This window comes from Bos grunniens, chromosome 11, assembly GCF_055505025.1.
Source record: "Bos grunniens cultivar Pamir isolate PY7600 chromosome 11, Bosgru_T2T1.0, whole genome shotgun sequence".
Taxonomy (NCBI): Eukaryota; Metazoa; Chordata; class Mammalia; order Artiodactyla; family Bovidae; genus Bos; species Bos grunniens.
Genome location: NC_141175.1, coordinates 101,175,376 through 101,189,545, shown reverse-complemented (window position 1 = coordinate 101,189,545; position 14,170 = coordinate 101,175,376). Strand labels below are relative to the sequence as shown.

The following is a 14,170-nucleotide window of genomic DNA, read 5'->3' as shown; positions in this document are numbered from 1 at the left end:
CATGGATCAGCCATAGGTATACACATCTCCTCCCTCTTGAGCCTCCTTCCCACCTCCCTCCCTACCCACTGTCTTTCTGATGTACATTCTGTTAGCACTGATATGATATCTATGACCAATTATATTTTTTAAAAACCAGAAGTCTGTTCTGTCTGAAGGTCCGTGACAAACATAGTATCCAAGTGCATGACTGTTGAAAAGGGAAATCCTGTATCCTGGTAAAACTACAAAACTACAGAGCAGGAGGGCAGGATGTTCCAGGCGGCCCTGTAATGATTTCTTCCATGTTCTCTACGTCTCTGGGTCTGCCTTCCTCTCTCTTTTATTCTCAGCTTCCAAGTGGGAGGGTTGGATGTCATGAAACATATCTCCTGCCTGCCTCAGACCCTACCTCTTCCTACAGGAAGGCTCCCCCACTTTCCCCCGCCCCGCCGGACCCTGTGTGGAGGCACAGAAAGGGAGAGGAGGGCAGGTCTGGAATGTTATTTTTTTTTTCCATATTTACTTTACATATATTTTAATTGGAGTATAATTGCTTTAGGTCTGGCACAATTAACATCAAAGTCATGAGGCCAAATCAAGGAAGGAGAACCGAAAGGGACGCGAAACATAAGCCACAGGAGAGAGCTCCCTCAGAGGCTCCCTCCCTCAGAGCCTCAGGGCTTCCCTCCCTCACAGCTGCCTCAGACCCACCCTCACTCAGAGCTCCCTCAGAGCCTCTCTTCCTCAGAACTAACTCACACCAACCTCCAGAGCTCCCTCACCCTCACACCCTTTTCCACTCAGAGCTCCCAAGGACCCTTCCTCACTCAGAGCTCCCTCAGCGCCTCTTCATCGAGGCTCCCTCAGAGCTTCCCTCAATCAGAGCTGCCTCAAAAAAGTCCCTCCTTAAGAGATCCCACAGAGTCTCTCTCTATCACAGCTCCCTCAGACCATCAGACCCCCTCTCGCTCAGCACTCCCTCAGAGCCTCTCTGGATCAGAGCTCCCTCAGACCAGCAGACCATCCCTCACTCCAGCTCCCCTAGAGCCGTGCTCCCCCAGACTCTCCCTCCTTCAGTGCTCCCCCAGACTTGCTCCCTCAGAGCCTCTCTCCCACACTGGCCCCTCAGACCCTGTCTTGCTCAGGGCTCTCTCAGAGCCTCTCTGGATCAGAGCTCCCTCAAAGCCTCCCGTTCTCAGCACTCCCTCAGAGTCTCTGGACCAGAGCCCCCTCAGACCCTCAGACCCTCTTACTCAGAGCTCCCTGAAAGCCTGGCTCCCTCAGCCAGCCCTCCCTCCCTCAGAGCCTTGCTTGCTCAGCTCTCCTGCAGACCTTATCTTGCTCACAGCTCCCTCAGAGCCTCTCTCCCTCAGAACTCCCTCAGATCATCCCTTGACCTGTGAACAGTGGGTAGGATGGGGTGGTCCAATCACCTCAGACCCTGGGGAAGAAGATTCAAGAATTAGCGTCAAGGACTGATGTTGAGGCCCCTGCGTTCAATGTCTGGCTTGGGCACCAGACTCCAAGTCGACGAGAGACAGCTGGCCAGTGGCCTTGGGGGCAGGCCGAGGACTGTGGTCACTGCCCTGGCTCCAACATACCCACAGCCTGTTCAAGACAAGAATGGCTGAGAAGTTTCCACACCCAGACGCTGGCCACAAGTGGTAAAGAGCTGACAGGTAGAGGACTTCCCCGGCAGTCCTGTGGTAAAGACTTTACCTTCCAATGCAGTGGATGTGGGTTTGATTCCTGGTCAGGAAGCTAAGATCCCACATGCTTCATTGCCAAAAAACCAAAACATGAAACAGAAGCATTATTGTAACAAGTTCAATAAAAAACTTTTAAGAAAATTTTAAAAAATGGTCCATATTAAAAAAAAATCATAAAAAAACAAAAGCTGACAGGTGAGAGGGCCCAGATTCTGCCTAGCAAGGCCCCAGGATGGGCAGTCAGGTTTTGGAATGAGTTATTCACTAAAGCCAGGGATGCATTCTAGAACATTCTCAAGGGTTGCCCTGCAGAAGCCACAGGTGGGGGGGGGGGACCAGGAGACAAGGGTCTGCCTAGCCCCCAAATGTGAAGATGTGTGGTAGAAATTTTCCGTCCACTTTTACTTCTCCCAAAACCCAGAGAGGTGGTGGGAGAGGGGAGGGAGGAAAAGCAGGTCCCCATTCCTAGTAGCCTGCTCATGAGAAACCTTGCTGGAGGATTGGGGAAATCATTCCACTTTAACCTCAGCTCAGAGTGTGGATGTCACGTGGGGCTGGATCTTGTTAGGCAGGTACCCTTTGGTAAACTAGAATGGCAATGGAGCTTTGTATCACCCAAGGATTTCTAGGGAGGTCAGGCTGCATTTCTGGACAATGAGGCCATGGCCAACATTTGCCTTCTTCTTTTGTACACGTTTCTTGAATCTCCACATTTTCTATTAAGGGAATGTATTATTTCATAATCAGAAAAGCATCAGGAAATGCTACTTTAAAAAAAAGGAAGTCAGCGTTTGGGAAGTTTCCTCATCCTCGTAAGCCTGTTACTTGCACTGGGAGTGAGATGACCCGTCATGTACCCGGGACTGTGGAGCAGAGCAAGAAACACCCCAACATCTGCACAGGAACTTGTGTGGAACCTGGAATCAACTCTATTCCCAGGGGAAGAGGCAGGAAGTGAGAAGTGGGTATTTTGTTGTTTCTCTTGTAAACAAGCTTTGGGATCATATCCTTTTCCCCTTCCTCTCCCTTCTTTGAGTCACAGATTCAGCAACTCAGAGTCCCTTTCCAAGACCAGCAACACTGAACTGGCTCATTCTTTGGGCAAATTCCCAACAGGAACTGAAAGCCAGGACCCCAGTGTCTTGGGGGATGGATTTGAAAGGAAGTTGGAAGATCAAAAACGCTGGACAAATGCCCGCGATCATACCGGAGGCTCTTTTTAACACTTTCTGTGGAACACTGCAGTGGGACCACCCTGGATGAGAAACGACTGAGAAGGAAATCGAAGATGGGTTTTGAACAGGAGCCTTAGGTTTCTTAAAAAAGGAGGCAGGGATGATCCAGAGCCCAAATGTGTCAAGCTCAAGTCACCCCATTCCCATCTGATAAGGCTGCCAGATAAGGAAAGTGCTGTAGTGCCAGGATGCCCAGACTCAAAAGCCTTAGAGGAAGTGTCCCAATCAATATGTTGAGTGATGAAAGGGCAAAATATGGGCTGAGTGATAAGACAGCTGGGGAGTTCCTGGTGGGTTGGAAGACCTCACCCAGAGACATTCAGGGAGCTCCAGAGCCTAACACCTCATTCACGCCCACATCACTTTTGATTTATTGAGGGAGGGCCAAGTGTGAGCTTCAGCAGCTGACAGCAGATGACTCTGAGTGTAGAAGATTCAGCAGGTCGGAACTAAGAAGCTGCAACTTAGAATAAGGAAACAGCCACTCTTGGGTTCCAACACCCATCTGCATTGACAACAATCTGATAACAAGGATAAAATATTCTATTTATCTGGAGTGTTTTACAGTTTACAAAGCAGTTTTGGGAGGCCTGTGCCCAGTCTCTCAGTGTTGTCTGATTCTTTTGCAACCCTCCAGGACTGTAGCCCACCAGGCTCCTCTGTCCATGGGATTTCCCAGGCAAGAATACTGGAGTGGATTGCCATTTCCTACTCCAGGGGATCTTCCCAACCCAGGAACTGAAGCCGCATCTCCTGTGTCTCCTGCATTGGCAGGTGGATTCTTCATCACTGAGCCACCTTACTTGTAATTCATGTGTTAAAAAAAAAAAAAAATGAAGGGTTACTTTTGCTGACCACAAGCTTTAAATGAAACCAACATAATGGCAGGGAAGGATAAAAAGGTTAGTACTCAAAAAAGTAACAAAAAATACAAATAAAAGCTCCATCCTGAGCCCTCCTGAGACACTGAGTTGTACCCCTGGGGAACCTGTCTTTGAAGAGAAACACCAATAAATTGAAGTCATAATGAAACAAATGGGCAGGGAAGTTAAAAGTTGGGAGCCAAGAATATTCAGTGGAGAAGTGAGTATCAGTGGAAACATCACTGGAATTCACAGAATTGCCCTTGGGAGCCCAATGGGAGCCATCATTTCAGAAAATGATGTCAAACAACCCATCAGCTTGCAAATTAACCCCCAGACACATGCCCAAGAGAACAGCTCCACGTGCACAGTAGGAGACACATGTGAATGTTCACAGCAGCAAAATTGGGAAACAACTCAAATGCTCATCAATTGGAGAGTGAACGAATCAACTGAAATATTATACAGCAGTCAAATGAATGTAGAGGAGTCTTGATATAAGAGTAAGTGGAACAAGTCCCCAAAGATGACACATAACATGATCTTCCTTCTAAAAAAATTCAAGCCACAAAAATTAAAACTGGGCTTTTTGAAAGAAATGCAATCTATAAAATAAGTCAGACAGAGGAAGCCAAAGATGGTATGATCTTGCTTATATGCGGAATCTAAGAAACAGTGACAAAACAAAAGCAAAACTAAAAACAAACAAACAAAAAAACTCACTGATCACAGAGAAGAGATTGGTTGTTGCCAGAGGTCACAGGAGGGGTAGGGCATGGGCAAAATTGGGTTAAGGGGATCAAAAGTTTAAGAAAAAAAGAAATGATATAAATGTAGTAAGATTCTTTTTAAAAAGGCAAGAAAGGGACTTCCCTGGTGGTCCAGTGGTTAAGACTCCACGCTGCAAATGCAGGGGCAGTGCAGGCAGCATCCCTGGTTGGGGAACTAATGCTCCCACATAATGCACAATGCAGCCCAAAAAAATTAAAAAAAATTTTTAAGGCAAGATAATGATGAAGGGGTTGATGGTTCCCAGGAGCTGGGGAAGGCGGGGACAGGGGTTTCTGACCACATGGTTCCTATAGGGTGGTGGATTCACAGATGCTTATCATATTGTTTAAAAGAACAAAAGAACCTGAGAGAATCAGGCCGTGAGTGGATGGAAGGTTGAGGGCATGTCAGGAACCAGTTCCACTCTGTCCACTGAGGAACACTGAGAAAGGCAGCAGACAGGAAGGGAAGAAAGACTGGAAACTGGAAGGAGGCTGGACTGACACCTCTGTGGCCCGTGAGCAGGCTCCTTATTCCCAGGTCATTTCAGCACCAGCTAGGGGCCTCCTGTGGGGGTCTGATCCTGCAGGCTGTGAGCTGCCCCAAGGCCTGCAAGGAGCCAGGCGGCTTTCCATCCGCCTGTGTTCTGCTTGCCAAGCACGGATCCTGGGGGAGGACTATTTGCCCAGGGGAAGAGTCACTTCCTTGTAACGGAGACATAAAAACACGCTGCCCCCTCACAGCTCTGAGTCCCAGGCGTGTCTGTCCCCAGAGGGCATTCTGTTCTCATACAAAGCTCCCAGCTGGAGGTGACTTTGAAGGGCTTGTCATTGGATATGGAGTTGGACCAGTGACCGCCAAGGTCTTTTGGGAGTACAGGATACTTTTGAGGGAATAACAGGTGGAAAGAGGTCTGAATGAAGTCAGTTGAATGAAGTCCATAATGAAGTCAACTGCCCCAGCGTTGCAGCAAGCTGTGGGAACCTTGACCTTAGTCACTCATGGTTCGTTCCTTGACTTTTAATGCTATCTGCCTCGGCGGATGGCTGTCACAAGACCAAGCATTAAAGATGCCAACTGTTTCCTCCCACCCACCCATCCTTCCTGCAGGCCTCTTTTGCCTGCAGATCGTTACAGGGTCAGGCCCTGGAGCAGAAGGTCAAGTGAAGCATCTTGGGAAGCAAGCACCATACAAGCAGCCATCATGGGAAATCATGACACTGGAGGAAGAAGCTGGCTTCTGGGATGGGCCTGGAGCAGGACTGGCAAGAGAAGCAGCATCACAGTGGTTTACAGACACACCAGAGGGAGAGAGGAGATGCCTGGTGACTCAGAATCTTGTCTAGGTTGTCTGAGAGGGGACCCAGCAGGCACAAGTGGCCACTGAGCACTTGAAATGGGCTGGTCTGATTGATGGGCTGTACATGTAAAGAGTCCATACAGTCAAGGCTATGGTCTTCCCAGTAGTCATGTACGGTTGTGAGAGCTGGACTGTAATGAAGACAGAACACCAAAGAATTAATGCCTTTGAACTGTGGTGCTAGAGAAGGCTCCTAGAAGTACCCTGGAGAGCAAGGAGATCAAACCAGTGAATCTTCGGGGAGATCGACTCTGAATACTCACTGGAAGGACTGATACTGAAGCTGAAGCTCCAGTATTTTGGTCATCTGATGCGAAAAGACGACTCACTGGAAAAGTCCCTGATGCTGGGAGAGATTGAGGGCAGAAGGAGAAGAGGGTGTCAGAGGATGAGATGGCTGGATGGCATCACTAATGCAATGGACATGAACTTGGGCAAATTACGGGAGATAGTGAGGCACAGGGAGGCCTGGTGTGCTGCAGTCCATGGGGTTGCAAAGAGTCAGACACGACTAGGTGACTGAAAACCAACGTGTAAAATAATGCATTTGATCTTTGAGATCTAGCATGAAGAATGAACAAAACAACTCAGTGAGTTTTAAATACTGATTCCATCTTGAAACAACATTATTTTGAATATTTGGGATAAAATTTAAAATTTATAAAATCAATTTCACCTTAAAAACTTTGAAAAGGAGGATCTAGAATATTTAAAAATTATATATCTGGCTCCTGTTACATTTCTATTGGGCAGCACTAGATTAGATTCTATGAGGTCCAGTCAAACTTCTTGCCATTGGATTAAATGAGATATCCCTCTAAAAAAATTCTCCTTTCGAGACCTTTGGTGGTCCAGTGGTTAAGAATCCACCTTCCAATGCAGGGGATAAAGGTTCGATCCCTGCTCAGGAGCTAAGATCCCACATGCCATAGGGCAATGAATCCCGAGTGCTGCGATTAGAGAAGCCCACATGTCACCATTAGGACCCAGTGCAGCCAAAATAAAATTTAAAAAATGATAATAATAAAAATTCTCCTTTTAACTTGTTTTGAGTGGATTCTGTCTATTCTTGAAAACCAGACTGAAAGTAAATATGATGCAATATGAAAGCTATTATTGTTACTTTAATAACAATTAAGCTCTGTGATTCTAACAATTCTTTCCGTCAACAAATCCTATTGGCTGTCTTCCAAATACACCCAGGATTTGACCCCTACACACCTGGGCTTCTCCCACCTCCCAGAGTTGAGCCTCTGATCCTCTCTTCCTGGTCTCTGCCCTCCAACCACTGCAGCCTCCTTTGTGTCAGCCCCCTCCTGCCTCGCGTCTTTGACATTGGCTCTGCCTGCTCTGCTCTTTGCTCATATAACCCCATACTCACTGTTTCATCTTCTGGAAGTCTGGACTCAAAAGTTACTTCTTGCCTCCCCTCAAATTACAGCCCTTCCCCTAACACACACATCCATATACATATGCACACAGGCACACACACACACATGGATCCTTTACTCTTTCTACTCTACTTAGCATTTACACAATCTGCTGCTGCTGCTGTTGCTAAGTCACTTCAGTTGCGTTTGACTCTGTACGACCCCACACACAACTCACCAGGTTCCTCCATCCCCGGGATTCTCCAGGCAAGAACACTGGAGTGGGTTGCCATTTCCTTCTCCAATGCATGAAAGTGAAAAGGGAAAGTGAAGTCGCTCAGTTATGTCCGACTCTTCGAGACCCCATGGACTGCAGCTCACCAGGCTTCTCCGTCCATGGGATTTTCCAGGCAGGAGTACTGGAGTGGGGTGCCATTGCCTTCTCCATTTACACAATCTAATAGACTATATATTTTATATTCTTTATCTGTCTCCATCAACTATAATATATTAATAATAAATACAGGACTTCCCCAGTGGTCTAGTAGTTAAGAATCTGCCTGCCAAGGTAGCGGACATGGGTTGACCCTTGGTCCGTCCGGGAAGATTCCACATGCCACAGACCAACTAAACCCATGTGCCACAACTAGTCAGCCTGCACTCTAGAGACTGCTCTGCAACCGGAGAAGCTATTGCATTGAGAAACCCAAGCATCACAAGCAGAGAGAAACCTTGGCTTGCTGCAACTACAGAAAGCCCACGTGCAGACAAAATAAAAACATAAATAGAGTAAATTTAAATAAAAAAGTAATAAGTGCAGTGAAGGCAGGGATTTCTCTCTGTTCTCTGTTAATTGCTGTACTCTCAGCATCTAAAACAGTGCTGAAGTAGCAGTTGCTCAATGAATATTTGTTGGATGTAGAGGGTCTTAGATGGGCCATCCTTGTGCTAACATTTGCTGCGTATTGCGTGGTATAAACAAAGCCCCTGGCAGAGCTCTTAACCTCCAGAAGAAACCTTTGAGAGCCCAAGAGTTCTCTAGATATGAGCAAATTGTGGGAAGGATCAGCTGTTTGACCTCACAAGGTAGCTCTTAGTGCTTGTGGCGTCCTGAGCTGTGGCATGTCTATGCAGGAACAATGACCCGGCAAGCCTGGCTGAACGCTGCGGGTCTCTGGGGCTGCTAGAGCTGCATTCTCTCTGGTGAATGTAACCCCACCCTTCCCTTTCCTGGCCCCTCACTATGAAGTGTGGACAAAGGATGGGATGGCTTTGGGAAGGTGTGAGGAAGTAGGCTAATCATCTGGCTGGTTTCCAGGGTGAGGCCGGTTATATCCACTTCAGTTCAGTTCAGTTCAGTCGCTCAGTCATGTCCAACTCTTCGTGACCCCACTAATCGTAGCACACCAGGCCTCCCTGTCCATCACCAACTCCCAGTGTTCACTCAGACTCACGTCCATCAAGTCAGTGATGCCATCTAGCCATCTCATCCTCTGTCGTCCCCTTCTCCTCCTGCCCCCAATTTCTCCCAGCATCAGAGTCTTTTCCAGTGAGTCAACTCTTCGCATGAGGTGGCCAAAGTACTGGAGTTTCAGCTTTAGCATCATTCCTTCCAAAGAAATCCCAGGGCTGATCTCCTTCAGAATACCCACTTAGACCCAAATAAACCCCAGCATTTCCTCATTGATTATTAATAACTTGCATACTTTTTTACTCAGTGGACATTGTATTTTTATCTTCACAACAGACCTTCCCAAACATGGCTGGGTTGACTTGGTTCTGAGCATTCTGCCCACAGGTCTCCACGTAAATCTCATACATGAGGCAGCGAGGCACACTGTATCCTTCGCAGATGCAAAAATTGTCAACCAACCTGGGGGTGGGGTGGGGTGGGGAGGAAGAACAGGAAGAGGAGGTTGGCATCAGTGATTCTAGGGCAGGATGCTTTCATAAGGGTCAGAGACAAGGGTGGATCTAACTAAATGAAATATGCTTAGTTTATTGAATGAATGCCATGGCTCATCTGCCAGTATCTGCAATGTACCCTTTTGTGCTTAGCCCAGAGTTAAGTATCAGTATGTTGATTGTGACTTTAGACTTCCAACGTGGTGCAGTATTGTTGCTTTTATATCTTTTTGGTGTGCAGGCATATTAATAAGAAGCCCAAATTGTTGGGTTCAGCAGACACTGCTTCATGTAACTTAACAAAGGTGGCAACCAAGATCTCTGTAACTATGACACAGGATTATTTACTCACCAGGACAAAAAACAAGGCCACTCCCCCTGCCCCCATAGAGTCAACACCCCTGGGGGTGACAGCTGGAGCCCATGTGGCTTCCCAGTGCCCGTGTGCCTGTGACCTGGGACATGTGTGCACAGCCCTCCCCTCCCCTCTTTCTCTGAAACAGTTGTTTACATAACTTTTAAACCCAAGTGACTTAGGCCAGCCACTATATATTTGATTAATTTTTAAAAATTAATTTGTATTGGAGTGTAGTTGATTTACAGTTACATGTTTCTGCTGTACAGCAAAGTGAACTAGCCATGAAGTGTTAGTTGCAACTCACGGACAGTGGCCCACCAGGCTCTTCTGTCCCTGAGGTTTTCCAGGCAAGAATACTGGAGTGGGTAGCCATTTCCTTCTCCAGGGGATCTTCCTGACCTAGGGATCAAAACTAGATGGCTCAGACGGTAAAGAACTAGCTATACATATACATCTATCCCCTCTTTCTTGCATTTCTTTCCCATTTAGGTCACCACAGACCACTGAAGAGAGTTCCCTGTAGGTTCTCATTAGGTATCGATTTTATATGTAGTATCAGTAGTGCATATGGGTCAATTCCAATCTCCCAATTCATCCCACCGACTTTCCCTCCTTGGCGAAGCCAGCACAGTTTTTAAACACAGAAGCATTTTTTAGCAGGGAATTTACCGACAATCTGGGATTCCTTTGTAGCTTAGACGGTAAAGAATCTGTCTGCACCGCAGGAGACCCGAGTTTGATCCCTGGGTTGGGGAGATCCCCTGGAGAAGGAAATGGCAACCCATTCCAGTATCCTTGCCTGGAAAATCCCATGGACAGAGGAGCCTGGTGGGTGGCAGTCCGTGGGGTCACAAAGAGTCAGGCAGGACTGAGTGACTAACACTTTACCAACAATGCATCTCCTTTCTTACTGATGACCTACGGCTTATTTTCTGGGATGAGGCACGCTGAGGCCTATTTCCTTGCAAGCTAGAGGCCATAGTTGTTAATCCCATCTGCTTTATGGAAGGAGGAAAAGTCAACATATGGGGATGGAGGGAAGCTTTGACCCTGTCTTGATTTCCTCAGGTAACAAACTACCATAGGCCAGGTGGCTTTAAGCAACAGAAATGTGTGCTGTCACAGTTGGGGAAGCCGATGGTCCAGAAACCAGGTGTCAGCTGAGTCGGCTCCTCCTGAGGCTTGGGGGAGCATGTGCTCCATGTGCTCCTTCCCTCCTCGCTGCTGCAGAGGCCAGGAACCCTTGGCCTTCCTTGGCTTGTGGATGCTCCACACCAGTGCCCCCAAGTCCAGTGAGAGCTCTTAACTGGTTACATCTGCAAAGGCCATCTTCTAACATCCTCCAGGACACCAGGCTGGCTCTGTTACAAACTGAGGGGTTCTGTTTTTTTTTTTTTCACTGTTCATTTTTTAAAATTCTGATAATATATATATAACATAAAGCGTATTTTAAAATGCAGAGTTCAGTGCCGTTAAGTATCTCCTCATTACTGTGAAATTGCTCGTGCCCTGCTGTGTATCACCATCCATCCAGAGAACTCTGGCTGTCTCACAAAACTAAAACTCTGTACCGGCCAGAAACACTCTCGATTCCCTGCCCTTGCCCGTGTGTGTGTGTACTAAGTCACTTCAGTCATGTCTGACTCTTTGTGACCCCTATGGACTGTAGCCCACCAGGCTCCTCTGTCTATGGGATTCTCCAGGCAAGCCGGAGTGGGTTGCCATGCCCTCCTTCAGGGGAACTTCTTGATCCAGGGATTGAACTCTCGTCTCTTCAAGATTCTTGCATTGGCAGGCAGGTTCTTTACTGCTAGCACTTCCTGGGAAGCTCTCCAGCCCCTGCTAACCACCATTCTTCTTTCTGTCTCAACAAATCTGACTCCTCTCAGTGCCTCATACACGTGAAATCATACAGTGTTTATCCTTTTGGGACTAGCTTATTTCATTTAGCATAATGTCTTCAAGGTTCATCCATGTTGCTGTCTGCATCAGAATTTCCTTGCTTTCTATATCTGGAAAATAGTGCATTATGTATAGACCACATTTTGTTTATCCATCCATCCACTGATGGACATTTGGGTTACTTCCATCTCTGACTATTGTGCATAACGCTGCTATGAACATGGGGGTACAGATATCTGTTCCAATCCTTGCTTTCAAGGGGAATTACTGGATAACACGGTGGTTCTCTTTTCAGTGTTTTGAGGAGTCACTATAATTTTCCATAGTGGCTGTACCAATTTACATTCCACCCACAGTGCAAAAGGGTTCTAATTTCTTCATGCCATCCAACCATCTCATCCTCTGTCATCCCCTTCTCCTCCTGCCCTCAATCCTTCGCAGCATCAGGGTCTTTTGAAATGAGTCGGCTCTTTGCATCAGGTGGCCAAAGTATGGGAGCTTCAGCATCAGTCCTTCCAATGAATATTCAGGGTTGATTGTCTTTAAGATTGACTGGTTTGATCTCCTTACAGCCCAAGGGACTCTCAGGAGTCTTCTCTAGCACCTCATAGACTGGATGCCTAAAGATCAGTCATCCTGGGGAAACTCTGCCCCTCCTCACCTCCTGCCCTCCCAAGCTTGAAGGGCACAACCCCACCCCGGGATCCCAGGCCTGCAGGGGCAGAACTGGTGACACAGGCCTTGAACACCATCCTGCTTTTAGGGCACCAGCTTTGTGGGCAGCCTGCATCCCACCAGTTTATAAATGACCTGAGGAGAAGGTCCAGGTATTTTTTTGAATCCCTAATCATTCTTTCGAGTCTCTAGACTTTTCCAGTCCTAGAAAGTCTAATTGACTAAAGGGTGACCTGAAAATTGACAACGGCCTCCTCAGAGCCCTTTTTTGTAAGAAGGTTGCTGATATGATGAGGGGTCTGAGTAAGTGTGAAAGAAGCAGAGGCCTGCTTGTAACACTTTGAAAATACTGTGTGTACTGTGGTTACTGTTTTCAATATTTTAAAATTATTTTAAAACATTAAAAAATATTTATTCTCTTGATTTTCTTTCTTATGCCAGAGAAAAGACATCGAGAATCTCCTTTTGGAGAAAAGGGGTGGCCAATTAGGACTTTTGGGGTTCCAATCACAAACACACTGTTCATTTTTCTATCTCACCCATTGAAACTTTCCAGAAAGTCTTTCTTGAGAAATACGCCTTAAAACTTAAAAAGAGAAGTAATCAGCTGTCTACTGGTTGTTCACCTTCTAAAGCGAAGGTTTTAGGGCTGGTTTCAATTATTTTGCTACTTAGGAAGAGCTACAAACCCCTGAGTTCATCAGTCCCAAGGGCTGGTGGTGTTTTTCTTCCAGTAACAGCCAGAAGTGAACTTCACAAGCAAATGTGGAGTGCATTGTTAGAGCTAAAAAAACGGCTTTGCCTTAACTTAGAGAACTTCCCAGGCGGAATGGCACACTCAGAGAAAATACTCTCCTGGCCTAGCTGGGTGCTCTCCATGTACACGGAAGCCCAGACCCACCACCAAGCCCCTTGAGGGCGGGCTGGATTACTTCCTGCAGGGAAGTGTAACCAACGGGGAGCCCCCAGGTGGGAAACCCCCATGGCCCGTGGTGTGTGTCTGACAGAGACCAGCAAGGTAGCCCCCAGGCGGAAAACCCAAATGGCCGATAGTGTGTGTCTAGTCCCATTCCACCAGCGGTAAGTGGGAAAACCACATGGCCCATCGTGTGTGTGTGTGTGTGTGTGTGTGTCTAGACCTATCCCACCAACATTAGAAAGCGCTGGTCCTTCCTGAGAGTGAACGGCTGTCCTTTCGAGCCTTTTATCTGCCCCGGGCGCAGGCGGTGGCCCCTGGCGCTTGGCCGGAGGTCCCAGGGGCAGCAGCGGAGGGAGCTGTGCCCCTCTTCCTCGCCCCGCTTCTCCCCTCCCCTCCGCCGGGCGCCCCCCGCCCCCCGGCCGCTCACCACTGGATGATGCCGCTGTGCAGGCCCCGGCTGCCCGCGCCGCCCAACGGGGAGGCCGGCACGCCCTCGGCCATGGCTAGAGCCGCCCGCTGCTCCGAGGAGGCGAGTCCGCAGCGGCACCGTCGGGCCGCCGCCGCTCCTGCTGTTTACTTTAGAGCCGGGCGCGCGGGGGTCGGGAGGAGGCGCGCGGGGGCGCGGGGGCAGCGAGGGGCTGGGGACCTCGGGGGTCCGCAGGGGGCGCGTGGAGGTCTGGGCAGCGGCTGGGGACCTCGGGGGCGGGGCGCGCATGGGGGGCGCGTGGCTGGAGAAGGGCTGGAGAGCGCGGGGTAGGGGTTGCTGCGGGCAGTGGGGGAACGCGTAGGGAGCTGGGCTGCGGGCCTGGGGGGGTGGTCCGGGGGGCCCCTGGGCCTGAGGTGGGTTTGGGCCACGCCCCGCGCCTGCTGGGAAGGTTTGGGGGGCGGTGTCCTCGCCTCTCCCAGATCCAAAGACCGTAGAACAGAAATACACGTAGCGCTCTCCCCCCTTCCAACCAGTCAGACAAGGTTGCAACACACAAAACCCAGTGCACGCACCAAGTCAGGGCATCTGATGAACGGTGGTCCTCAACCTTGACTGCGCTTTGAAGTTACTTGGGCACGTTTCAAAGATGTAGCCTTCCAAGAGACACCCCCAGAGGGTCTGGGGTTTGAGGGGA

The 14,170-nt window shown here is 48.6% G+C and overlaps 1 protein-coding gene across 1 annotated transcript in view; it reads right to left on the bottom strand.

The window, feature by feature from the left end:
• RFX8 (regulatory factor X8) overlaps nucleotides 1-13,629 on the bottom strand; it is a 52,246-nt gene extending 38,617 nt beyond the window's left edge. Inside the window, exons 1-2 of the mRNA XM_086323887.1 lie at nucleotides 13,477-13,629; nucleotides 9,040-9,163 (exon numbers count right to left, since the gene is read on the bottom strand). Of these exons, the coding sequence (XP_086180013.1) occupies nucleotides 9,040-9,163; nucleotides 13,477-13,550 (198 nt within the window). The 5' untranslated portion in view covers nucleotides 13,551-13,629. The remainder of the gene's footprint in view (nucleotides 1-9,039; nucleotides 9,164-13,476) is intronic.
• Between the last annotated feature and the right edge of the window lie 541 nt (nucleotides 13,630-14,170).